Source organism: Triturus cristatus, chromosome 10 (genome assembly GCF_964204655.1).
Source record: "Triturus cristatus chromosome 10, aTriCri1.1, whole genome shotgun sequence".
Lineage (NCBI taxonomy): Eukaryota > Metazoa > Chordata > Amphibia > Caudata > Salamandridae > Triturus > Triturus cristatus.
The window spans coordinates 799,389,979-799,417,689 of NC_140593.1; the positions used below are offsets into that span (position 1 = coordinate 799,389,979).

A 27,711-nucleotide genomic window follows, 5' to 3' on the forward strand; every position below is an offset into this window, starting at 1 on the left:
TAACTTTTTCTTATATACTACTGCACATTTCATAGACTCACAACATTCCTCAATCAACAATAGCCTCAAAATCAGTCCCAGTGGATAAAGGGAATGAGGAATGATACTCAAAGAACTGGAAGAGGCCTCAGACTGACCAAAAAATGTCCCACTCACAATCCTTCCTGGGTTGAATGTCCAGTCAATATTATTTGAGAGGTTGTGACATGCACTCCACATCGCTTCCTTCCAAGTGTTTAGAAGTGAAACTCATGTGAACTGTGCTATTTTTGCTGCACAGTTTCAATTAATAATCTGCCATTGTACAGAACATTAATGTTAACCATTTCCTCACTTGTGGCAGTTTGTGGGACAAGATGAAACCCATGTTGCTATGCCTCACTTGGCTAAAAGCTGACCTTTACTTGAGTGGCCAAATGCAATAAGTGGTTGGTATTGTTTTCTAAGCAAAACAATCTGGTCTTGTCCACTACAGCTTGATACATCACTTGATGTCTAAAAGTGTAGCCACAGAAGTTGATCTATTAAAATAAAAGTTAGTAGGACAACTAAATCATTTAAGGGGAATTCGTCAGGACCTTTTAAATGAACTCTACAAATGTGTAGTGACCCAGGTTGATAGAAAAGTCTCTAATATCTCCCACACCTTGCGAATTTGATGGCAAGGAAGGTGGTCATCTTCCGTAACAGGAATTTAATGTGTGCCTTGTGGACTAGCTCATACATTTGGAAGTCCAGGGTAAAGAAAATCACCTGCATGAACTCTTTCATCAGCTGTTGTACAAACATTGTAGGTACACCAACCATTCCTCTCTCTCTCAAAAGTAACTTTTATTGAAGAGTATCCAAGTTCGCTTGTAAAAGCAGTTAAAGTAGCTTCTAGTTGAGCTAGAGGTGAAAGGTGACAGTTCCCAGCCCTGGCACAAATGGAACAGTTGCCTTGACTTAAAAGAGGATGTCTTCATTAGTTGATGATCTCTTGCTGCTTTGAGTTTGTGCTTGCAGTCTTCATTAACGTTAACAGTACAGCTGTTAGGAACTAGACCGTCAAATGAAGAGACACTATTGTGTGATGCAACTCCAAGGCTTTACCTTTTATTAGGAGGGCCACTGACTGATTTACTGACTGGTGAAATTCTGAAAGTGAGGGTCATTACCACATAATTTTACACCACATGAAGCACATTTAAAACATTATATTCAGATGTTTCAGCCAAACTTTGTGAACTTGAAATGTTCCCCTAGTCCAGAAGGACAGCAGCAATCGGAAGGCAGGGTACACCCGCTGCAGCTGGGTATGCCGAACCCCCATGTGGAAAATGTTACATTCCAATAGGTGTGAATTAGACCATGGATGGTAACAATCAAGCACACTAGGTCAACAGAAGCATTGAAGCAGTACAAGCAGCCATATTTAGAGATCTCACCTCCCTGTTGGGGATCTCTGTGCTGTCACTACATTTGCAGATGCGGAGCATGTACTGATCAAGGCCTAGCAGCCCCTATTTTGTTTGGCCCACAGAGACTAAACTATTTGATATTCCCTGAAACAAACTCTCAAAGCAGGAGTTGGTTTCAGAAAGACAAAGAATACAATGGCAGTGCCACAGTTTTCTACCTTTTTACTTGCTTGCTTGGTTTTATATGCTTCTGACGGGCAGAGAACATTAGTGACAGTAGCCCCTACCTAAGCTTAAAACAGACCCCATGGAGTAGCAGGCTGAATGTGTAGTAGAATTTCCCTTGTCCGATGTAGGAGGGATGATATGAAAAGAGGAGTGCGCTGTTTGGTGATTCCAACGCACCCAATGTGCAGAAGAAAATCTGAAATATGTTGAGACTGAGCAGAAGTGGAGTTCACATCATTTCATCTCAGTAGCTGCCATGAATACCCAAACCTATGAAGTGGGTGGGCTACTAACTACGCCTTTTTAAGTAGCACGTGTAGAAGCTTTTATTCATTTTACTACTGCAGGTTTGCACTTTTACTGCTGATTCCCAGCCTGACAACAGGTGAATGATATATCTATGAAAGGCTGAATGCTATACAAGATAAGGTTACTACAACTAAACTTTCACTAGTGTTCACTAAAACATAATAACATAATGGTCCTTTCACTATATATATATATATATATACATTTTATTGTTGGATAGTTAAAAACCTTACAATTTAAAAAGTCTTGCAGCATGACATAAAATTAAGAGAAAACACTATATAAAATTGCAGATGAAAACAAAATTAACATTTTACTTAAAACTCTGCGGGGCGTCATGGCAAACCGTGTTTAGTTCGGAGAAGGGTTTAAAAGTCTGCAAATTATTGTTAGTCAATAGCAGTTGCTAAACCCGATGGTGGGGTTTCACGCTGCCATAGTGAAAGTTAGTTGGGGGCACCAGTGGTTAGCAACAGTTTATGTGCCTTTGTGACTAGTTTAATTAGGCCGATGTTCAAATTTGTGTTGGCTGGATTTAAGGCAGTTATTATGGCTTGGCGGCAGGATCGGATTCCGAGCCTGATCCATTCTTTGCGCAGTAGAATTTGTCTGGAGGTGAGCAGTTCGGGACATATGCAGACTATGTGTTCCATGTCTTCGGTATGGTAGCCACACAGCCTACATTGAGTTTGGCAGTTGGGGTGGTGCCATTGTGGTAGATTCTTTAAAAAAGGCTATTCAACCAACCTTAAAACCAGGAACTTTCTTTTCCAATAAAGTGCAGACGTGCTTAACAAGTAGGGTGATGCGACTCCTGGCTTGAAGTTTGTAATCACTGCCCAGGCGTGCTTCCTTTTTGACAATGTTGCCCTGTTCGAGTGAAAGGACCACAGCCTGACGCTCTTCTTGATGACTGTTTTTAGTGCCGACTGCGAGGGATTTGATGCCCAGAATTCCTTGATACCTAACAGTTGTAAACTGTGGTTCAGGTGGTGCCGATATTTGTTGGTGGCATGACTTTTCTGGATTTCTTGCCAGAGAATGGCCTCCAAGGAACCCTCCCGAGTTTGACGCAGCCTGTAGCAGAACTTAATAAATGCGCCTGCTTCTACGACGTGGTGGTCGAGTAGACCTAGTTCAAGGCGGACTTGTTCTGGTGATGCTGACTTTGGTAGGTAAAATGCACGTTTAAAATTTTTTATTGATAGTTTGTTTAAAAGAGTATTTGTGGTGTCCATCATGATCTCATGGCCGTATGTCAGTGCGTTCGTTATCTTTGCCTTCATCACTTTTAGCATTGGCAAAAAACTATCGCCTAGTAGCTTCTTGGACAATTTCGCAGCAGCGACCTCTATGGCCAGGGTTTTGGTCCTCAGTGCTTCTTTCTGTTTAACGAAAGAGCATCTGGAGTTGAGAGTTATCCCCAGATATTTGTATTGAGATGTTGAGTCAATTTTTAGTTTGTTGAAAAACCACCCTCCACGCATCTTCTTTTGTTTCCCAAAGGAAATTGTTTTTGTTTTTGGTCCTTTCACTATTAAATAGGCGTTTGCAATTTTCTACATACCTGCAATTCCAAAGCTGTATGCCCCCGTGGTCCCTGGTATTCGGAATGGAGGAGGAGCGTACTTTTGGAACAGGGATCCCCACTCCGTAAAGTTATTATCACCAAAGAAATATAGGGTATCTGTCAAACAAAAAAAGAAACATAGTCACACTTCTATATAGAAATCCTACCTCGAATAGAGCAATGGAAAAGCATGAGTGCAAGAGTCAGGAGTAGACAGTCCTGCAGAAAGAAAAGAATCAGAGAGTATAATGAAGGGAGTCCAGTGGGTATTAACAAGAGAAGGGCAGTAGGTGGATAATGCTAAGTACTGGGGGCTGCAACAGTGGCATACATCACGTGTAGTGAATGATAGCTAGAGCACTGATACCACAGAGAACTGAGAGGGAAAGGAAAAACCCCAGTGAGAGTGCCAATAATGACAAAACGCAGGGCAGGATCCCTCCGCAAGTGCACCAGAAAGGGTTCAGAAGAGAAGGCAGGCAGACAGAGCATGGAATTGATGATTGCTCCAAACACCTAAGAGAAGGACAGTAACAAGGGACAGTTTGCATGCACTGCAAATTTGTGTATGAGAAAGAAGGGATTGTAGGAGAATGTGACCATCAGTATGTATCCCAAAGATGGTCCGTGAAATGGGAGAGTTTAAAGGCATCAGAAGGCACATCATTTTAAAAAGGGCTGGTGACATACTCTGAATACAGTAGAGAGACACACTGATAGAGAAGTGATTCACAACATATGGGATGGAAGTCCTCTCCAAATACTGCAGTGACATTTGAAGTGAAGAACTCAGAATAAACTCTATACAGGCAGAGGAACAAATCAGAGAGAGAATGACCCACGAAAGACTGACTATGCCATTAACTGTGGTCCTCTGTATAGTATTTGGGAAGAGCCAAGTACTGACAGAAAAGTAGAGTGAGGGAAGCCAGCAAGAGATCTTACTCTGTACTCACCACAACCTAAAGAATCTTTGTCCTGTGGTTTCAGCAGGTACTCCACATATTCCCGGAACCGAACATCCACTGCATGAGAAATGAGAGAGGTTTCCAAAGGATACAATGCAAGTCATGATGAAGAAAGAGACATTGACACTCCAGGTACCCGGATAGAATTCCCATGATTTGTCATCTCTTTTTCAATGCCTGTCCTGGTATTAAGATATAAAAGAACACATCTATTTCGCACTCCTCTTCCAACCTGGCATGTAGATAACCTTTCTGGACAGCTTCATACGGAAGAAGGAAACTGCAGTATTGTGACAGTGGAAGAAGGGAAGGTGTCTAGGAAAAACACTAGGGCTGCACATGCGGGGTCTCGGGGAGCGTTGTATGTGCTTGAGCTGTTACTACAGAGTTTTGCCCTGTCAAATTGACATATATGGTGCAATTGGCCTTTGCTCATGACGCTGATTTGCGAAGCGAAGCTCTAGTTCAAACACGCTCAGACTTACCAGCACTGCCATGGAATATCTTTCTCAAAAAGATACATGAGTTCTGTCCTGGTTCTGCGAGAGAGTTGGAATGGTAAACTAACACAGAATAGAGCGTAAGGGGCTTCATAAAAACAATAATAACAGCAGGTAATGTGGATCCATTTAAACCAAGTACCTTCCTGCTGTAGCGGCATTAAAGAAATGTATATGACCCTCATGTTCTGCAAAAAAATCTTACGTTCTATGGCCTTCAAATTTCTGAAATTGTTGCAACATGTAGAGAGTCACTCAGTGCATCTATCCTTGTTAATGTTATTGGCTTCTGGATTTAGATTTATAAAATGGAACTACGTGTTCCAGAATGCATAGAAAAAGGTGGAATTCGCTATTTATATCTGACATCTCTTGTCCAGTCTGCATCGTTCCTCCTGCTACGCAATGACAAGAGGTCTGTTTAAAGCAGACATTCCTTACAGCTTCTGCCAGAGTACCAGTGTCCTGCTTGTCATGGTGAGGTCCCAAAAAACATATCATACCATTGCCCTCTGGGATTTGCTGAGATCTCTAGTGGAGCATCAGGTATGGGTAGCTTATACAGCCTTGTATGTTTCTGCACTTATCTTTGTGAGACAAAGAATGCATGGATGGTAAAATATATAATAATGTCTGGGTGGCCTAGTCATAGCAGACTTCTGTCAGGGAGTTCAGTGTTTCCAAAATGCAAGAGAAACACCAGAACTGTGTGTCTTTAAAGTATGTTTACCTTTTATTCTCTTATCGAATTGTCACATGTGAAGAGGATGCCAACAGGCATCAGTGGGCATGCTGGTACTTGCCATGCCACTCTCATTATGGAAAATTACATTAAATTGTAAATATCAGCGTGATTGTAGCAATCCATTGACAATCCTGGTCTTGCTTTTACCAATTGTAGAGTTTTTTTTATTGTAAAATACAATTGTATTACAACCTTGTGATACATCCCACAGTGTACATTGTGGTTATTCCTTTGTTTACACTCACTCTAGTCAATATAAAGGAATATCCATGTATCAGTAGTTGGGAGGGAAAGGTATCATTGCTGGCTCATGAACAAGAAATCTCCTAATAATGAATCCATAGGAATCATTGTTTTACTTACACATAAGGTTCAAATTATGCTACAGTTCTCTTCTATTTTAGTTTTCGATGAGCTGTCGTGTGGATTTCTCCTATAGCAGGAAGAGACCTATTCTAAAACATTCAACAGACTTTACAATATGTCACTGAAAAATGATTCAGAGTATATTTGGGAATCAAGGAGACTGGTCATCTTCTAACATGCTTTAATTGTCTACACTGTGTAATGTTGAACAAATCCATTCACCTTACTGTGCCTCGATTTCCTTGCTTGTCAATGTTGGGAATATGTCAAGCTCTCTATTAACTGAGATTTAACATTTTACAAGTAGCTGGCCCTACTAAGTCTTGTCAGTCAAAATATTCGAGACTTGAGTCTTTCAAATATTGGCAAGCATCAAAGTCATATTATATTCAATGTTTCGTTTAGAATATAAAATTGAAAATAAGCTGTCATTAAAAATGCACAACAGTTTACCAAAACTGTCAGCAAACATTGCTAGTAATTTTGAAGGTAGCAATATTTTTGATACATTTTATTTCAAAAGCACGCCTTCTGAAATCTTTCATACATGCAAACTAATCCTTGAGCTTTTCAGGGAACAAGGCTGGGTCTTGAGGAATCCAGCTATCAGCTTAGATAGGCCAAACCTTATTAGCATTAATCTTATGTATATTCAAAGCAACAAGTCACTTTTAGAACACAGTGCTCATTAAACATTATTCAGGTGGCATACCTCAGTTCTTGCGTTTCTATTGATGACAAAGGCAGCACTGGCGACCTTACTAGACAGAGGCAAACGTACTTTACTTTAGGACTTGAATTAAGTGGCAGGTGATTGCATGTGTTTGTACATAATGAAGGCGTGTTCAGGCAGCAATCACCACAAATTGGATCCTTCTACACATATGTTGGACATTTTTACTCTGGAACCACTGTGTGAGTAATGCAAGTTGGACCTGGAGCTCACTTTTATTTCCTTAACACACTAACCTTAACAATAAAGCCTTTGCAATAATGAATCACATATATGATTTCAACAGTTTCTGTAATTGGATAGAATATGCCTTGCCTCTGCAGCAGAGGGCTCCTCTGTGGCTTCACTAAACAGTGACACTTTAGACTGGTAGAAAAGGGTTTGTGGTACAAGAAGGTAAGGGAGAAAAATATCAAAGCCGCTACTGTTTTGTGCAGTAGGCAAAAGAGGCAAGAGGACTTGTAGAACTTTACCATAAATAAAGTGTATGGTGCTATGAGAGGACCAGAGTTTGCCTCTAATATCTGGCATACTCCAACTTCAGTTTAAAAAAAAAAAATTGCCTTTATATTGACTATTTTTTGGAAGGCTAAATAAAATGTTTTAAATGAGAAACACTACTGTCCTCAGGAGCTCAGCACTGAAATATCTAAGCTAATGGGAGATCCCCGTGGACCCACACAATCCACTGCTCAACCCTTTTCTAAGAAAGTTGTTTTCATAGTGATGGTAACTTCTACAAGAGCATTTAATGAGATTCAATTGATAAGTTCTTTTGAGCTTTACCAGGTTGCGGAGTTGTAAGAACCCACCACTGACGCATACATTCTTTTATCTAAACAAGATGGAGCAACAATTGCCGGGGCCATCACAAATAAAACATTGATTGTTGGTGGTCCTTTTTAATGTCCACCACCAAAATAACTATTCGGAAGCTGCAGACCTTGAAGAGTTCAGAATTACCAGCGGCAAATAATATTCCTATGAGGATGCTCATAATGCCTGCTAAGACTGCACTGGCCTCCAATGAATAGCAGGATACTGCCATCCGGCCACCAGGTAGTACTTACAAGAACACAGCAGGTTCTTACTTTCTGTCTTGTTAATACAGATCCCTCTGTGATGCATACAGTCCTTCCTCAACTTTTCACTGCAGTTCTGGATTTCACGCTCCATGCAGATACATTTTAGCCCATGTAGTCCTATCCTTGCAGAAACCTTGCCAACATCACATCCCTGAGGTTCATAACTGCTTTCTCATTCCTACAGATTCACTGAAGCATATACAGACACGTGTGCCTTTTCTCTGTCCCTACTCCAATCTTCACTTCTTTCATGGTTTCCTCTTTACCTTCTAAGACCTTATGTAGCGTTTCCCTTACCTAATACAGCCTTCATGTGGAGCTAGGATTCCCACTACCAGGCAAACTGCTCAGACCTGTCTCTGCTGTGCCTATGCCACCCCTGTGAGCTGTGCCTTCTATAATCACTGGGAACGCCTTGTTCTAGCCACTGTCTTTCCACCTCAACCCTGCCTTGGTTTCTGCTTAGCTTTAAGGCAGATTCCTTGTTCCTCTGTGTTTTGCATCTTTCTGACTCTTTGTTCCTATTCTATTGCTATGGCTCTTTTGAATCCTACTCTGGTGCTAGAGCGATGTAGGTTTCTGAAACCTGTTCTGATGGAATTTGTGCTTCTGTCTCAAACTCCTATTTTAGGGCTATTGCCAATTCTGCCATTAAAATTCTGTAAGATTCCTAGTTCACTACCCATTGCCCCAGTACTTGTAAGCAGATGCCTTTTTTTCTGGAATCCAGAAGTCTTAGATCTTTCTTTTTTTTTTTTTTTTTTTTGAAACCGTTTATTACAATCTCAAATATATACAGGTATGGGCCTACAACCTTCCGGCCGGCCGCTAAAGTGACAGCAATAAATGACATATATACAATAAGGCACTTGGCGTTACAGAGACGCTAAAGCAGGAGGTATCAACAACGTGGGCCACATGACTCTGAGCCCACAATACGGTTTCGTTTTATACAACACAACAACATAAAACCACACCCGCAAGGCAACCCGAGAGCGAGAGTGACAACATATGCTCCTCAAATGGGGGGACCCCAACCATACACTAAAATCGAAGGAGGGGAAGGGAAATAGGTCCGGGACTGGGAAAACACTGTGCCCGGGATTGAGGGAGGGGGTCATCTAGGGGGACGGAGTTGGTGAAGCGGGAGGCAACAATGGCGGCTCGCAAATACCCCCGCGGTAGGCGTTCCAGGGGCCCCACACCTTCAGCCACGCCCCAGGCTTACCCCTCGCCACATACACCACCTTCTCTCGGAACATGCACCAATCCATGTGTTCTTTCCAGGCCGACACTGCCGGGGGCCTCTGGGATCCCCACAGTTGAGCGATGTCACGTTTAGCAATCATATAACCCAGCGTCACCCATCGCGTCTGCGGAACCGAGTAGTCGGTTGGTTCCCACACATTCAGCAGGCATCTCCTTGCTTCAGGCACCAGCACGACATGCGTAACCGCTCGCAGGACCTCATGCACACCACGCCAGAATCGCTCCACCCTCGGACATTCCCACAGAATATGTAAAAAAGTCGCCAATGCACCGCACCCACGCCTACACAGTCCATCCTCGGCATAGCCCATACGCAGAAGCCCTGGCCCCGTCATGTACACCCGGTGAAGTATCTTAAGCTGAACGAAGCGAAGGCGAGCCGGGATGGCCACCTCCTTCGGGGAGGCCACCGCGGAAATCCAGTCCTCGTCGTCCAGCTCCAACCCATCGGCAACCCAAGCCTCGCGGAGCCCAGTCAGTAAGCCCGAGCGGTCATTAATCAACTTCTTGTAGATGAGGGAGATCGTGCTGTCCGGAACGTGGCCATCTAGCACTCTATCCTCCAATGGGGAGGACTCCGGGATGGCGGCCACGTCTGGGAAGACTGAACCCAGAGCGTGACGGACCTGCAGGTATCGAAAGTATTCACTGCCCTGCAGCTGAAACTCCGCCTGCAGTGTCTCGAATGTTTTGAATCCTCCCCTCGTCCAGAGGTCCCCCACTGTACTAATGCCGATCGTGTCCCACCTATCGAAGCCCTTCGAGGTCCATAGGGAGCCCAACCTCTCAGACGCATACAACGGTGAAGCCCGGGTCAAGCAGTCCTTCCATCCCATAGCCGCATTGGCCGCGTGCCATACTCGCACCATGACACGCGTGGGTCCCGTCAGGCGGGAATCGGGCACGCTAGTGTAGAGCGCTCGATTATAATCGCCACCGGGCAGGAGCATCTTGTCCATTTCAAATGCCGGGTTTAAGGCGGGCCCGTAAAGGCCGTGATTAATTGCAGCTAATTGGGAGGCCCAGTAATACCGCTTAATATCCGGGAGGGCAATCCCTCCGTCATACCACGGGAGCGTCAACTTTGCCAGGGCTATACGCGGCCTCCCGTCCCAGAACAGGCGGCGCTGCAAACTCTCCACCTCACGGAAGTAACGCGCCGGGACCAGGTCCATCGAGTTCTGGAGAGCGTACAAAAAGCGTGGCAATGACATCATCTTGAACAATGCCGCCCGGCCGAGCGGCGAAAGCGGCAAGCGCCGCCAGCGCGCGACGTCCTCCTTCAAGCGCTGGAGGGGGGGAAGCAAATTCCGCTCGTAGCGGGCCACAGGGTCCAGCGTAATATAGACGCCCAGGTAACGAAACCCCTGCGAGGCAATCTGGATCGAGCAGCCCCGCGGGAGAACAGGAGCCTCCCCGGAAAGCACATAGATACAGGATTTGGCCCAGTTGATGACAAGACCTGAGTTACGGCCGAAGGAGCGCAGGACATCGACCAGGACAATCAGTGATTTAAGCGGGGAGGCTAAGTACAACAGGATGTCGTCGGCGTAGAGGGACACGCGGTCCTCATACTCAGGGGTCCAACGGAGACCACGAATAGAAGGGTGCCACCGCAGCCACTCCGCTAGGGGTTCCAAGGCCAGTGCAAACAGGAGCGGCGACAGGGGGCAACCCTGTCGCGTGCCCCGTCCCAGCACAAATGGGGCCGAGATTCGACCATTCACAACCACCTGCGCCAATGGGTCAGAGTACAACAATTTGACCCAGCTGATGAATCCCGGGCCAAATCCAAATTTCGCCAACATCGCCCAGATGTACGGCCACTCGAGCGTGTCAAACGCCATGGTGGCGTCCAAGGACGCCAAGATGGCCGGCTCCCGCACGAACGGAACACGCGCGAGCACCCCGTGCAAGCGCCGCAGGTTAAGGGCCGTGTTGCGATGGGGAATGAAGCCGGACTGGTCTTGGTGGACCAGATCGCCCACCACGCCGACCAGCCGGTTGGCAAGCACCTTGGCGAGGATTTTAGGCTCCGCATTCAAGAGCGAGATCGGCCGATAGGATGTAACCCGGTCTCGCGGTCTCCCCTCCTTGTGGATAACCACGATGGTAGCTAGACGCTGGTCCGGCGGGAGGGAGCCCCGCGAGTGGGCCGCAAGGAACATCGCACGGAGGTGAGGTGCCAGTACATCCGGTCGCAGCTTATACAATTCGATAGGAAGGCCATTCGGGCCCATGGCCTTGCCCGAGGCGACCGAGCGTATGGCGAGGGCGATTTCATCCGAGGTGGGAGCGGCATCCAACGAATCCCTGTCCTCCACTGAAAGCGAGGGCAGCGCGATGTCCCGCAGCAGGGCATGGGAGTCTTCCTCCGAGCAGGGAGAGACCGGAGAATATACCTCGCGGAAATAATCCGCGAAGCAAGAAACAATGCCTTCCGGCTCAGTAATTCGTACACCATCCATCCTCTCAATCAGCGGGACCACACGACTAGATCTCTCCTTCTTATCCAACCACGCAATCAGTTTGCCAGCCTTATCACCCACATCATACAGTCGCCCCTGTTGCTCTCTGCTAAGGCCCCTGACCGCCTCCGTGACGAGGGCCCTATAGGCCGCCTGTTTAAGGTGTAGAACATGCAGCGCCGCGTCAGTCACCCCACTCCCCAGACCACCCTCCAATTCAGTAATTTCGGCCTCCACCCGGGTCACCTCCTCCTGTGCGCGTCTGCGGGCATGGGAGATAAAGGAGAGGGCCTCCCCTCTGAGAACTGTTTTAAAGGCTTCCCACAGGGAGATAGCCGACGGAACGGACCCCACATTCTCCTCAAAATACCGTTGCAATGATTTAATCAGGTCAGCACGAATAGTGGGGTCACGCAGGTACCAAGCATTGATTGGGGCTACCCTGCCCTCTCCCCTCGGGAAGACACCCAAGTGCAACAGGAGCGGGGAATGATCTGAAATACCCCGCGCCAGATGGCGCACCTCTCCCACCCTCCCAGCATAGGCCGCAGGGACAAGGACATAATCAAGCCGCGAGAGGCTACCATGGGCACCCGAATGGAAGGTGTACTGCAGCTGGGTGGGATGCTTTAAACGCCAGCAGTCCACCAATCCCAGTGTGTCCAAAAGGCCCGCTAACCACGCCTGTGCCCGGGGGAGGTCCCTAGGGAGATGACGATCCATAGTCCCAGAAGCCACCGCATTGAAATCCCCCCCAACCACCAGAAGCCCCCCCGGGAGGTCAAGGAGGAGGCGTCCCAGATCTGCAAAGGTGGTGGACTGTAGCCCCGGTGGGACGTACACAGAGACAAAGACAACTACCTTGCCCTCCATCCTCCCCACCAAGACAGTGTAGCGTCCCCTCTCATCATGGCGTACCTCGTCTATTTCTAGCGGGAGCGAGGTCTTAATCATGATGCCCACCCCCCGCGAGCCTGATGTGAAGCCCGAGTGGGCCACCAAGCGAAAGCCACGGCGATTCATGGCACAAAAGGAGTTACCAATAAGGTGTGTCTCCTGCAGAAAGACCACATCAGGCGACATCCGTTTCAAATACTGCAGGACCACACCCCGCTTGATCCTATCACCCAGTCCGTTAACATTCCAGGACAACAAAGTCAAATCCCTACCCCCCATCACATAACGATGCCATCATTTGTCCCCCCCAGAGCATCTCAAAAACAACAATACAATAACGGGTTTGCCTTGCGGTAGAAACGAACCACACCCCACCCCAACCCACCCAACCCAACAGAACTCCCCCCACCCTGCACCCCTGCATGAGCCCAAACAGCCCCCCCAAAGTGCAGTGTGCCTGTCGCCCCATAGATAAGAAAACTAACTAGTCCCCCAGAGGAGGAGGGAGATCCCCCAAGAGACCCCACACGACCTCCACAGGAGGGGAACTTACCCTAACAGTCAATAGTGACAACAACGCAGTCCAGAGCAAGGCCTACCATTAGTCCCTCAGTCCTGATCCGGCGGGCCCTCCCCACCAACCGCACCCCCCCCACCCCCCCGGCCCCGATCTCCGGGCAAAGTGTCTAGCCAGTCCCCGGCCACCTCGGGTCGATCAAAAAAGTGCGTGTGGCCATCCACCTCCACTCTCAGCTTAGCTGGAAAAAGCATCGCATATTTGAGATTCAGGTCCCTTAGGCGACGTTTAACACCGAGAAAGCTCAGTCTCTGCTTTTGGACTGCCGGAGTGAAGTCAGGATAGAAATTGATGTCCATATTGTCAAGTTTGACCGGCCCTTGTAGCCTGGAAGTCTGTAGGATAGCGTCTCTGTCCCGAAAATTGAAGATCCGGGCGATGAGAGGCCTCGGAGGGGCTCCAACCTTAGGCCTACCCCCGGGGACCCTGTGGGCACGCTCCACCGCAAAGAATTTACTCAGCCCCCGAGGCTGGAGATGGGTGAGAACCAGGTCCTCAACAAATAGATCCGCCGCCTCCGCCTCGCGTCCCTCCGGCACCCCGATAATGCGGACGTTGTTCCTCCGGGCCCGACCCTCGGAATCCTCCAGCCGACGATTCATCAGGGCGCTCGCCTGGCCAAGCCTGCGCACCTCCTGTTGGAGGGCCGCCACGTCCGTTGTGAGGCCCGTGGTAGAGTGGGCCAAAGAGTCGACCCGGTCGTTGGTTTTAGACAAATCAGCCCTCACGAGGCCCACGTCCACGAGGACCGAGTCAATCTTCTGCGCCAGAGTGTCGAAGCGCTGGTCCACCGAGGCTTTCATCTCGGCGATGGCACCCATGACGTCTCGGAGGGTCAGGTCCGTGGGCAGAGCGGAAGCATCAGTCGGGCCCGTAGGGGACCTACGCGGCGCCTCTGGGGATCCCTTCTGGAGGGTGTAGCGGTCCATACTGTTGGATTGCTGGGCCGCGCCACGGCGGGTCGATTTTATCTTAGCCCGATCGCCATCTTGTTTTGTGGACATGGTTTCAATCCCCAAGACGAGTCAATCTCCTCAAGAAAGGGGGGGCCGACAGTCCAGTTCAAGGGGTCCAGGGGGGAGCGACCACCGCTCCGCAGGGCGGACCGCAGCTGGCGGACCGGCAGGGCACCCCAGCGAGACCACACCACCGCACACCGCCCCGCAACCCAACCTCGCCTGGCAGCAAGGAGGGCGCAAAAGCGAAAGTGAAAGTGCGGGGTACGCGAGTCACCCAGCCTTGCCCGCCGCTGTTGTTCACTTTGTGTCCGGATCGCCCCACCACTCCAGTACGGGGGGCCGGTGTGGAGAAGGCCGCAAACCTCAATCGATGCTCCTGCCGGTGTCCGAGGTCCGATTTAAAAACGGAAAACGGGCGTCACCTCTGCTCGGGCTCGCAAATACAGTCCCCTCATATGGGACAGGATTCTGTCAGGATTTATGCAGGAGGTCGCGGAGGTCCTCGGGAGCCTCGCACCTACGCGGCCATCTTGGTTGCGCGCTAGGCTCCTCCCGTCTTAGATCTTTCTGAATACTTTAATCATTGCCTCAGTTGTATGTCTGCCTCTCTGAGTTTCCTATGTCTGCCTTTCTTTCCCATTTGGTTATATTTGGTTTACCTGTTTTTTCTTACTAACTTAATAAATGTTTATTTCGGAACAAGGCCATAAAGGAATAAATAGGCATAATACAATCAAAATAGAAGAATTAACCAGTCTTCAGAGATTTTCAACTCATAGATTAGTCCAGACAAACATTGACAAGGCGCCTTACATACATCATTCCATACTATCTAACAACCACATATACATAAAATGCGAGATACAAATTAAAATCACTTTAACCTTAAAAACACATTACTCATAAAAAGAACAGGAACTGGTCAGCATAAAACCTACACCCACTAACTTAGTGAATTTTTCTGTCTATTCCTCCACATTTGCATCAAAATTGAGATTCAGAGAACACAATACATTGGCTGGTGGTACTACTTAAAATTCTAGATGCAGTCCTATAATTTCTTATCCCCAGGTTGCGGCAGACAGACAAAATCCACTTCTTTGCTAACTACTTGATAACCTGGGCAAAAGAAAATAACACCTTTAACCGTCTCGTCTCAATCAAGGGGCAAAAAAACAGGAGCTATCCCCAACACTGGGGTGATGGTTCCTTGTGGCAGTAAAGACACGTATTGGAAAAATCCCTAGACAGAATGTAATATATAGGGTCTTTGCCAGTGGGGATTCGATCTATTCCAAATATGCTTTCATACAATAATCAACTTTAAATTCTAGAAAAGTGTCAGTAAGCGATCCTTCCCTTGAAGAGGACAAAACCTGGATATCTATAAATCGCCAGTAGGTGCATTTTTGCTCAGATTTGGAGATTGATCCTGCATCACCCCGGGAAGTCCACAAATTGGAGTATCAAATCTGCCCTTTGCAGTTCTGTAAGATTTCTAGTGCACTATCCTTTGCTCCAGTACTTGTGTGCAGATGCCTTTTTTCTGGAAGCCAGAAGTCCTTAATCTTTCTGAATACTCCAATCATTGCCCCACTTGTATATCTGCCTCTTTGAGTTTCATATGTCTGCTTTCCTTTCTCAGTTGGTTAAGTTTGGTATGCTTGACTTTTCTATATTAAGTTACCCTTGTTCAATATCCTGTTTCTTGGAATATAATCCTGCTTTCCTGGAGCCAGATGTTAGTACTGTTACTCTAGGTCTCTCTGCTGTTTCTTAGAATCCATCTTTCCTCTGAGTCCCATAACTGTATTATGTAGTTCTTGCTCGGTTTCTAAGAAGCTATCCTAGTTTCAGTGGGGCAATATGTCTTTATTTTGTTTCCCTTGAGATGGTCCCTTTTTCACCTTTGGTACTTGTGTTAAAACCCTCAATTACAGTTATAGAACGTGTAAAACATTAGGAGACACTTACTTTGACATCTGTGCCTAATGCCAATGACTTAGATAATTAAGTCATAAATTGTACTTAGTACGTCTTTTTATGATGTTTATATATACATACATCAATAGGGCAATTAGGTTTAAAGTACTTGGTGCCCAAAACATTGTGTGGTTTCACTCCAGGCAGTGTGAAAATTTAAATAGGTTATACAATCCAACAAGATTGCTTCACTCATGTGAAAAATTCCTATTATGGCTACCCAGAAAGTCCAGGTGATTGTTCATTCTATGTCAGGACCCTGAGGCGAGGATTAAGCTTTTCTTTCTTCTATTTATTCCATTGCAGCCTTAGAAAACCAACAGTGAAACAACAGTAGGACTTCATTTCCCATGAAGCCTATGGAGAAAACAACAATGCCATGCAACAGTCCATTGTCCAATCAGGCGCCTCCCGGGATCATAACAACCCCTGCTCTGTGCTGGACGTCCTCTTTCTTCGCTGCTAGCAGCCTCCCTCAGATAAGTGTACTTCCTTCAGTCACGTTTGGGCTGGTGGTTTGGGGGCACTTTTTATCGTTGTAGGTCATAGGAGCTTTTGCTCCACTTTGGGTCCTTCACTTGCTGTCCCTATTGTTTGGATATTCCAATGTTATTTTGAGATTGCTGTTGCTTGGGAGCTTCTGCTCCGTGTGTGTGCTGTTTGCTCTTGTCCCTGAGGTGTCGGAGAATTGATACGCTTCGAGCTCCAGGAGCTCTTGCGCAAAGGGGCGATTTGCCGCTCCCATCCCCAGCCCGGGGCTTCCTAAGCAAAATTTTTCTGGTTCAGAAGCAAGATGGCGGACAGCGCCAGGTGATAAACCTTCGGGAGTTCAACGAATGGCTCGTCTACCGGCATTTCAAAATGGAGGGGATTCACCTCCTTCGCGATCTGTTGCGTCCCAACTACTGGATGGTCTGTTTGGACATCAAGGATGCTTACCTGACGGTCTCTATCTTCCCGCCTCATCGTCGGTTACTGCAGTTCAGGTGGGACGGCAAGATTTTCGAGTTCACTTCGCTTCCCTTTGGCCTGTCGGGCGCCCCTTGGTGTTTTACCAAGGTGTTGCATCCGGTGGTGGAAGCGTTAAGGGCGCAGGGCATGAGGATGATTGTCTATCTGGACGACATGCTCTTCCTTCATCAGTGCCCTCAGACCCTCTTGCTCCAGCTCCGTTCGGCGGTGCTTCTGCTGCAATCTCTAGGGTTTGTCATAAACCAATTGAAGTCTTGCCTCCATCCCACTTACGAAAGCTAGGAAATGTTTCATTTCATGCATGTTTTACTTTTAACTGATTGCCAGCACAAATGCGGAATAACTGTGCTCATCTTTTGTTTGGAAATGTCAGGCAACCTCTCCTGCTTTAACTGATGTTTGCCATGTTGGCTCACAGAGGTCGGATGCACTTTCAGGATATTTTTAGGCTATCTATGATTCCTGATAATTATGCCATCTAGAATGGAGGGGGTGGGGGACAACTGGAAAAAAACGATGGACCAGAAATAATGTGCATTTGGAGAGCAGTGAGGCTGGATCCTGGCTAAAGTGCAAGTGAAAAAAAAAACCTCTTTACTATAGTTGTTAGATATTATGTTTCTCTGACGTCAGCTGAGCCAGGACATGAATGAGACAAACAAAGGAATATGAGAATAAAGAGTTTCAGTTACATGATGCAAAAGTAGAAATCCTTTTCTGCCAAATGTAATAATTGACCAGGAAAAATAACATTTCATTAGGAATCCAGCACCTATGAAAGTCCATCTGGAGTCAAAAAGAGGCTGTAATCCACATAGTGCAGACAAATGAACAGGAGTTACACAAGTTTATAGCAGGGGCAGAGAAATAAAGTCTAAAGATGGATATAGGTGACTCTTAACAGAGAAATAATGTGATATAGGGTAATGTGGAAACAGCAGTACAAGTTTCACAGGACTCAAGATGGACAATGAGTTGCAAAATAATGAACCTGAAGAGAGAGCATTTGGCAGTGATCAAATGGTATCCCTGAGTCAGGTGTAGCAGTCTTAGGCCTTGGGAGTGGAGGGGCTCACACTGGGGATGTGTAGTGTTTTCCATTGTAAAATCAATAAAGGTTAACTCTTAAAAAGGACTGCGACTGCTCTGACCTCCTCGACAGGAAGGTCAGCCTTGGACTGAAAGGCAATGTGCCATTTGTTCATTCTAATGCTGTACTGCCTACCAGGGAAACCCACAACAGTGTGGGAGACATTATCATTAAAAGTTGACAACAAGTCAGATGACAAAGCTCCATCAGCAAATTAGTTGATACTGTAATAATTGTTAATTTGGATATGTCAACTACTGAATGATCACCAAACAATATGCAAACACAGTATCTATAGCACAATGCAAACATGGTATCTATGGCACACAATCAAATACTGAAGCCGAAGATAGGTGCGATGACTGTTAACACACTATATTTCAAGATGGATACAAAGTAGTAATCCTACGCTCAGCGGAGTAATAGAAGTATGCATCATGTCTGTAATGGTATCATGTCAGTACTCCATATTAGTGGTCTTTAAGTGAGTACCTGGGCCTGAAGGAGTAGCTTGTACTTTCAGTATTATTATTGTTAAAATATAACAATGTAGGTACAAGAAGAGTTTATGCACTAGGCTGTAACACTACTACAGGTCCCAAAATTTCGGCTATTACATTTACAGATACCATCATGGCAAAATGTGTATGTGTATGGCACCCATCTTGTAGTAATTTGGTGACTGTCAGTAAAGGATAAAGCAAAAACCTTAAAACACACTGTACAAAAAAGGCTGTATTGTCCATCTTTATGCATTATTTTATTTCTTCAATTTAAATAAGAACATAGGTTTTTAGATACTGTTATGCACTAAAAAATATTTCTTTCTTGCTATGTCTTTTGAGATCTGGCACACAGGGTGTTCAGTGTCCAATAAATTATAAATATTTCCATATGGGGAATTAAACTTTATGGTAAGATTATGTGGCATCCTTTTAGCCCAAAGGATTGTGGTCATGAACTTACCTTTCTCATATGAATATGTGTTGGCCGTACTTAAACGCACCATACGGTCCCCGAACTCTTTGAGGAGCATTTGTTTCGTGCACAGTGCCTGGAACGCCTACAAAAGAGGTACACAGTGAGTAGGTGATGGGTACACAGGACCAGAAAGTTTGAGCACACTGTGAAGAAGTGGGAAATATACAACAGACCGTTACTGGGCGTGGGACATAGTAACTGGGTGAGGGATTTAGGGCGCAAGTGCCTAACTATGTACGTAAAACTGTTTCAGGACACATTAAGTTTGTTGAAACGGGTCTTCTTTGTGAAACCTTATATTGCACACAGCGAATCTGTCAACAATCTAAATTAGTATACTGTAGGAAAATTAATGTGTGTGCATGGAGTAGATGCTTACAGCCCAGACTTCTGTATCCAGTTTAGATCTTAAGAAGACATTTACATGTAGAATTTTATAATTCATAATTTAACAATATGTAAAACAATATCTTGTGTTCATTCTACGTAAGCAAAGAACCTTTATGCAACATGGCATGGTAACGGATCTTCAGCTTCCCTGTGAAGGTTTGTCTGAAGATACACTTCAGTGTTCAAGTCTTGTATCTTAGTTTCAAATCTGGGAAGAATAGGCACATGCTTGCATAACCCATGAGAATGTGGTCATGCACATAGCAAGAACTGTGATTGGTAAAATGGTTTAGTAAGTTACCTGAAATAGGGTAAATGTAGTCACATCATGCCAATGAGGTGACATGTGCCAGCTTGGATGGGGTATGTGAGATTGTGCTTCAGTTGTTTGTTTTGTGAGGTTAGACTGTTAGTAGGGAATATGGAACTTGGAATGTAGACAAAAGAATGTGAGTTGAAGGACTGGGAGAGGCTGCTGCTGGATTCTGGCTGTGTGAGGTGCCTTCAATAAAGAGGACTGATACTTACACAGAGGTGATGCCTGGAGTTATTGAAACTAGTGGCAGCTACTGAGAAGCCCAACTTGGGGGGAGGGGAGGGCAGCGGGGAGGAGAAAAATAGGAAAAATAAATATTACTTACCTGCTGGCTGCCGCCTTAGAGGTCTTCTGCTCCCGTTGACTCCCAGCAGCCAATGCACAAGCGTCCAGACACCCAATGGCCAACCCAGATGCTGCTCTCATGCAGGTAATTCTATTACCAGCATGACAGCAGCACCAGGATTGGTCTGAGTGGCCTGGTTTTGCGCTCAGACAGGGACTGGGAGCACAGCTGTGAAACAAAGCTTAGGTTGGAGAAAGGCTAAGTGCGCATGTCAGTTTGGCCGTCCTAAGACGGTCGGTCAAATCAGCATGCGCATTCAGTGCCCACCATTCCTCCTTCATGTTGCTGACTCTGTCAGGATGGCCCTTACCCCAAGACTCGACTCAGTGACAGCGCAGAAAAATAAAATGATAATAACATTATTTTATTATCATTTTATTTTTTCTGTGTCCACTGCTACAAGAGCAGTGGGGCGCCGGTCCTCCAACCTTAATGGAGGAGTGGCTGCTGATTGAATTATCAAATTCCGGCGATGAGGAGAAGATTGCACCTCAACAGTAGTGTGTGTACTGGATTATGAAGATATAATTGTGGGAAGAAACTGCAGGAAATACCTGGTAAAGAGTGTACTCATTGACATCATGCTGTGCATGTTGAGTGTTTCGGAGATGGTACTCCTGGAAAATTAATCCTGGTGGGAGGTGAAGAAGAATTGGACAGCCTTCGGAGGAGGAGTATCAGCTGGGAGAGTTTTGGTTGTGCAGCTTGCCCAATTTCAAATGTGGCGTTTCACTAACTTCACGCAACACCACTGTGTAAGTGTAAGTATTCAAGTCTGCACAAGGGAAAAGCTAAAGGACAGCCCGACCAAGACTTTGGCCAAGGAGATATGCGAGATGATGTCCAATACAAATAACTGCCTCCATTGCAGTCAACACAATGATATGTCAAGCGACCTATTGACATACACGCTATTTTCTGATCAAGTGTGGACTAGTTGGCCAAATGCCAAGAAGAAAACTGGGTAAGACCTCACCAGTTATAGAAGTATGTTTTATATACCTATTCATGTACTTTTGTGGGAGTACACCATACCAGTAGAAGTCAGTCATTCACTAATAAAATGTTTGTTCAAGAAAATGACAAACATATGTAAACACACAGATCACATTTGTTTCTATAAGCATACTGTTTGAATTATTACTCAAAATAAAGTTAATTATTTAAAAAGAAATTCATGAATTGAAAATCCTAAAAAATGGAATTTCATTTGACTCACAATCAAAGTATGATTTCTATAAGAAAGAATAGGTATTTTCATTGGGAAACATGCTGACAGTGCATAAGTGCAGATATAAATAAACAGTTCTACAGTAATAACTTAACCTAATATCCTGTACAAATTCTAGGCATAGGCAGGGCCATTGGAATTATGCAGCAGGAGAGGGCCAAATGATGCGGCCTTGTTGAGTAAATTATGTGGCAAGAAAAGGCAAATTATGTGGCATCATGGGGCACATTTTGCAATAGCATTACTTAATTATTTCATCATTTTAAACTTGATAACACTCTGTGGGCATTTGTTGCACCTCATTAGTACCAGTTTAACATCCAAATATAGCAATAAGCAACAGAAAGTTGACAGTTCCAGCGTTGCAAAGGGTCTTTAATTGCACGGCAACACTGCTGTCACATTTGTAGTAACTTTTGAACCGTTTGAGGTGGAAACTATTTTTTTTAATAAAAGCTGCAGAGTATGCAGCATATGATATATTGTGTGGCAAATGCAGCGAATCTATCATTATGCCAAAATCTCCGCAGCCGCACAATCACGTAATTCCTGGGGTCCTGTTCATAGGTAATAAACTTTAATTTAACGTAATAATTAACCATAATCCTACAGGTAGCAAACTTCAGAAGTGCACTGTGTAGCCTATTTTAGGTATACAGCACAATACAGCAGCATCAATGGAGCATTCGTCATAAGCATGCACACTGGTATTTGTTTGAAAAATGAGATGGTCCTTCGAGGGCAAAGTATTCAATCTTAATTTTACAATCTATAGAAAAACACTGTAATTGACAAATGAATATATATTTTTGGGCCCATTCAATAGACCTCATTATATGTATTGTACGCTGATGCCTTATTTTGCTTGGGTCCTACCATATTTCTGACAAACCTAGAAGTTCACACTTGTTCTTGATGTGTGAGACCCATAGAAGATTTAAATGCCTAGTCTAAAGTAGAATATCTTGAAGTGCAGTCCTATATATTTGTCAGTGGATGTCAAGATATAAAGGTATCCAGAAACGGGCAGGCCAATTGGCCAATTGATCCATGATTGACAAAACCTTTGGTTCTAACCTTAAAAACAGAATTGGGTTCGACCCAGACAAGTTTAAGAATTAAAGTCCAAAGTTACTTTCAATTTGGATTAAAGATTTAGTTTCAGTGTGACCCTAGTTCAGACCCATGTATGATAATGCTCCAAACTTCACTTTATGTACTTCGAGCAGAGCAGAGACTGAGTGTCAGAAGTCTGTCCGGGACACCGGCATGTATAGAGGCAGAGAAGACAAAATAGGCAGAATATTGGGTACAGAGCTGCCCAAGATCACACAGAGAATCAGAGGAGAAACGGGGATCCACAGGGGAAGCTCTGTACAAGGGAATAAGAGTTAAGACTCATAAAGAACAGGCATTCAAGAGGCAATGTGGCATTCAGATTAACCAACACCAAGTACGAACGTGTAAGACATATATATAACAACATTGACAATGAAGGGAATGTGGGGTAGAGCACTCAGTGGCTCCACACGATAAGACTGAACCTCACCACAATTGCTGTTACAGATACTGACCGCAAATACCCACATATAGGATATACATGCAAAGGCAGGGTCTGTGGAGCTGATACCTATGGTGATGTTATTAAAGTAACTCAAAGACAATACTCACAGTGGACAAGAAACACCACCTAGGTTGTCTGCTGAGCCCACGGATCCTGACGATCAAAGATCAAGGCAGTAATAGCAAGGGTGTATTTATAATACACAACCACGATGGACAAGGAGCTAGCAAAGAGGAGTGCTTAACAGGAAAGAAGGGAAAACAAAGGGCATACTTGGCAGAAAGAAAGTGACAAACATACAAGAAAACTTGAAGCAAGGCAGCAGGATTAGGAAGACAGCCAACTAGAAACTAAAACAAAGGTAATGGAAAGAAAAGCAGGGGCTGGAAAAGGGTAAATGCAGAAGGAGTGAGGCTACACGGGTACACTAGAATAGTGCTGGTTCAAAAATCAAGAAAACAAGGTGGTATTGCAGGCAATGCTAGTTCAAGGAACAAGTAAAATAGCTACAGGTCAGGAATTAAGGAATCAAGGTAGCACTGAAGGCAATGCTAATTCAGGAACAAGGAAATAGCTACAGGTCAGAAACTGTAGCAAGAAATATCTATAGCTCAAGAACAATAAGATTAGCAGAAGCTCAAGAAACGGTTGTCTGTCTCGCAGAGCACACCTACAGTCACCAACCCAGGACTGAAGGGAGCTGGGACTTAAAAGACCTCACAGTTATCACCTGCATCAGGTGTGAGCAGTCTAGCGGTTGCCAGTCATAGATGTGCCCATCTGTGGCTGGCAGCTTCCTTGGCCTGCAGGGGTGAAGATGAAGCAGTGAGCAGGGGATTATAGGTAATGGAGTTTCAAGCATGAGCAGCCTAGCTTCCATAAAACCCGGCATAGATTGGGAATGGATGACAATTTCCAAAAGGGGTTCAAATGGCTTGAAGTCAGTATATGCATGCAGAGGAGTGTCCGGAAGCTTATTAGTACACTGGAAAGTCCCACAATTCGCCCACTGGTGGTAAGCACGAGAGCACAGGGAGTGAATCGTGACACTGAGCTTCCTCCAAACTTTCTATTAAATAATCACACATTTTTGGGAGAGGATATGCTTAGCCCTCGCAAAATGAAGCAACAGGTACAGGTATTAAAAAAATATATCCAAATAATCCAAGATAGCTACCCTTTTCACATTTACATGAATAATCTTGTATTCAACTGTAGACAGTTTCCAGTTCCCAAATTCAAGCATTTAATACAATTACAATATTAACAGTTAGATTCTTAGCAGCACAATATATTTCCTATTGATGATATAGTTGGTTGAGATAATTTTCTTTATATAACATGAGAACCACATCATCGGCATGTAAAAGTTAAAAAAGCGTTATCCCCTCTTGATTTAGGCACACCCAGAAACGTTGTTACTTAAAACGAGACCAAATCAATAATAAGAAGGTTAAAAAGAAATGGAAAAACACAGCCTTCTTATTAAACTCTTCTAGCAATAGGAATTGTTTTGGTGAGTTCTCCATTCAGGCCAAAGGATCCACAAGCAAAGTTGTCAGTTTGCAATTCTATCAGAGTTCCCAGGGAAGGAGAATCCAGGCCATAGGCATCCAGTGACTTAAACCACAGAATTCAGTTGATGGTATCAACAGTCAGGTAGGTGTAGAAATAAATAGCAATTTCTGAGTCAGTCTTCTGATGTTCCCCATTGATGATTAGGGTACGGTTCTTAAAATTGCCAACTTTGTAGAAAACATAGCAGATTTGATTTGCAACCTGTGTTGGTGCTGTTTCTGGGTATCTTTTAAAAATCACCAAAACACAGATTCGATTTATTCAGATGGTCCTTAGCTTCGAGCCTCGCTATATCCCATCAGTTACATATTTTGTGTCAAAATCTCAACTTGACCTAAAGAATTACATAAGCTTAACCATGAAGCACTCTCAGCTTCTTGAACTGAGAGGCTGTAGTGCTATATGCACTCATATGTATTGAGATTATGTGATGACCTTTGACTACCAGTGTTTTAATTGACTATGTGTTTTAATTTACTTCATCTTGAATGTAAGACATCGTTTGTTGTGCTTTATTTAGAGTAGGATTGTTTACTTTCCTCTCAGCACAAAGTAAAACAGCCTTGCTGTCTATAGGCCGTGGTGCACAAATGGTGCACCATGTTGTACATTGGGAAATTAAGTTTTGACTATTGACTTTAACTAGCCTTAACTCCATCTTGAAATGTATTCTGTCGGGCCTGGGTTCTGCACACACAAACAGGCCCCCAGGTTACTCATGGTTTTTCAGATTATTTGCATTTAAGATTATTTTCCTCTTTGAGGGTGTTTTTCTGTACTTTTTGAAATGTTTTTTACATTCTTGAGCTTTACTAAGATAAGGGGCTGATACATGTAGCGTGGGACGCGCAAGGAGAATGCATGAGCAATCCTTTGTCGTGGAATGCTTGCAGGAGCCAGACCAGCTCTGCTGAGTTTCCTTGAGGTAGAGGGTGTCTTCTCAAAACGTCTCGTGCATTGAGAATATTATCAAAACTAGCGTTTATTGGCTCTTAGACAGAATCTCTCCTGAGAGGTGGACGTATCTACTCAGTGCTGCATTTCTCAGTTTGAGGAGTCTCTTGACTCTAGGTCTGTTATCTGGGACCCCCAGTCTTGAGAGGGTCAAGATGAACATATTGGAGCCTGTGAGGTATTTTCTCTGATCATTGGTATTTATATTTCCAACACGGAAACAGAGATGCTACAGAAAGGATTAACGTTCTGCCCTACTGGTAGTTGGAATTGTACTCAAACACGCATCAATATATATCGTTACATTAGGAAAATGAAAATGCGACAAATGTTTATGCAACAGCCGAGAAATAAAACCAAAGAAGAAAGTGCTAGGGGTTTATCCACAGATATTCTAACTGTAATGACTTAGAAATGTTGACAACATTGCATGAATTACAGGAATTACCTCCAATAAGAATTGAACAAGATGAAGATAAAACCCTCCAATTGTTGGATCAAGCGGAATACAACAAGAGGGCAGCAAGAGTACATATAAAGAAAAATGTAGGTATATACTGAAAATGCCGTTTGATTCAATTGACTGTTTTCAGGAAACTCTAGTTAGGGAACTAGATCAACTCAGAATGAAGACCAATTCTAAGAAATCAAAGAAGAAATTCAATCTCACTAAACAACAATTGTAAGCCATTATATCGTTCAAAAATGATGTCTCATTGGAGATCAAACACTCGGATAGGGGCAGTAATGTGGTGGTATTTGACAAATCTACATATCATGAGGAAGCTTTAAGACTTTTGAGTGACACTGAAAGTTATATGCCTATTACAAGGAGAGAATATAATGCGAGTGTGGAAGCTTTCTTTGTAACTATTAAGAGTTGGAGGGACAAAGGGCTCCTGGGGAAGAAGAATATAATTTCCTCAAGGTGGATCATCCAGTTTTACCAACTTTCTACTATATTCCAAAAATCCATAAAAATAGGGAAAAACCCCCATGAGGCCCAATAGTATCTTGAGAGGCAAGTCTTTTGGAACATATATCAATGTATGTGGACTCATTTTTGCTCCCACTGGTGAAAGATTTAAGCTCATACATACAGGATACAACTGATTTCATGAGAACCACACATAACATACAATGGGAGGATGATTTCACCTTGATTACAATTGGACAATCACTAGTTTATACACGTGTAATGGTAGGTAGGTAGGTAGGTAAAGCTTTATTCGATAAAAATATCATAAAAGCACAATATACAGTAGTATAAAAAGATCAAGTTAGACAATAAAAAGAATCAATCATCATAAATATATCTAAAAAGACTGTAAAAGTGGATAAGAGCAATATGTGCAAAGTACAAAAAGCTTGAGGACCCAAAATTCATTATAGTGGATAAGTGATGGGTAAAAAAAACTGATCACATAGGAGATTTAGTGCATTTAACGTGCCAGATTTTTCTTCCGCAATAACCAAGCAGCACCCAGATACTTAGCAATACCACAAACAATGGTAAGGGACGAAGTGTCTGTTTGCAGGATGCGTAACACAATACGGTAGTCACGGCTACCGAGCATTCTACAAATCGGTCTCAGCCACTTGGCTCTTGCTCTTCTGTAATGGAAACAGGCAAATAAAAAGTGGGGGATAGACTCTTTAGGTGCTGTGCAACTGGGGCAGCCAACAGAAATAAGGGGGAATCCCTTCCATCCAGCAGTAACACAGTTAAGAGAAAGGGACCCCAATCTGAAGCGTACGTACAGTGATCTATCTAGAGGAGTCTGAATAAAGTCAAGATAGGGTTCGAGTTTGCTAAGAGATTTATGTTCGAAGAAGGCTTCGCTCAGCTTCCCCATCTTCACATTGTTGAGCTCTCTTGTGTTTACCTAACTCCAGTAGGCCTTCTTGAGGTCCTGTTTCGAAGGGGGTATCTGTGATTCCCAACAGTCTTCGTGGCCAATGGACCTCAGCGTTTGTTTTACATAGGAGATCCATTTTAACCTCTTCCCAGTATCCACTAATATGAGTTCACTTAAGCCTGCAGCATACTTGGCAAGTTCTGGTGTCCGTCGCAGTCTTGCCCAAAAAAGTAGAGGTCGAAGGCGTGCAATGTCCTGGATAGAGTGTCTGCCTAAATCATAAAACAAGTGTATTGGTCATCAACAAGGTCTGGAAGCTGTAAAATCTTTTCTACAAGGTAGATCTCTTAAATTTCCAGAGCATAATATGATG

At 44.5% G+C, this 27,711-nt stretch overlaps 1 protein-coding gene across 2 annotated transcripts in view; it reads right to left on the minus strand.

Annotated features, from left to right (window-relative positions):
• Positions 1–27,711, minus strand: part of JMJD8 (jumonji domain containing 8) — a 106,239-nt gene that overhangs the window by 40,392 nt on the left and 38,136 nt on the right. For both annotated transcript variants that reach the window (XR_014969516.1, XM_085628342.1), the window contains exons 5-7: positions 19,086–19,182; positions 4,464–4,532; positions 3,505–3,624 (exon numbers count right to left, since the gene is read on the minus strand). Coding sequence is in view for 1 of the 2 variants with exons in the window: in XM_085628342.1 (XP_085484468.1) it covers positions 3,505–3,624; positions 4,464–4,532; positions 19,086–19,182 (286 nt within the window). In the remaining variant the exon portion in view is untranslated. The remainder of the gene's footprint in view (positions 1–3,504; positions 3,625–4,463; positions 4,533–19,085; positions 19,183–27,711) is intronic.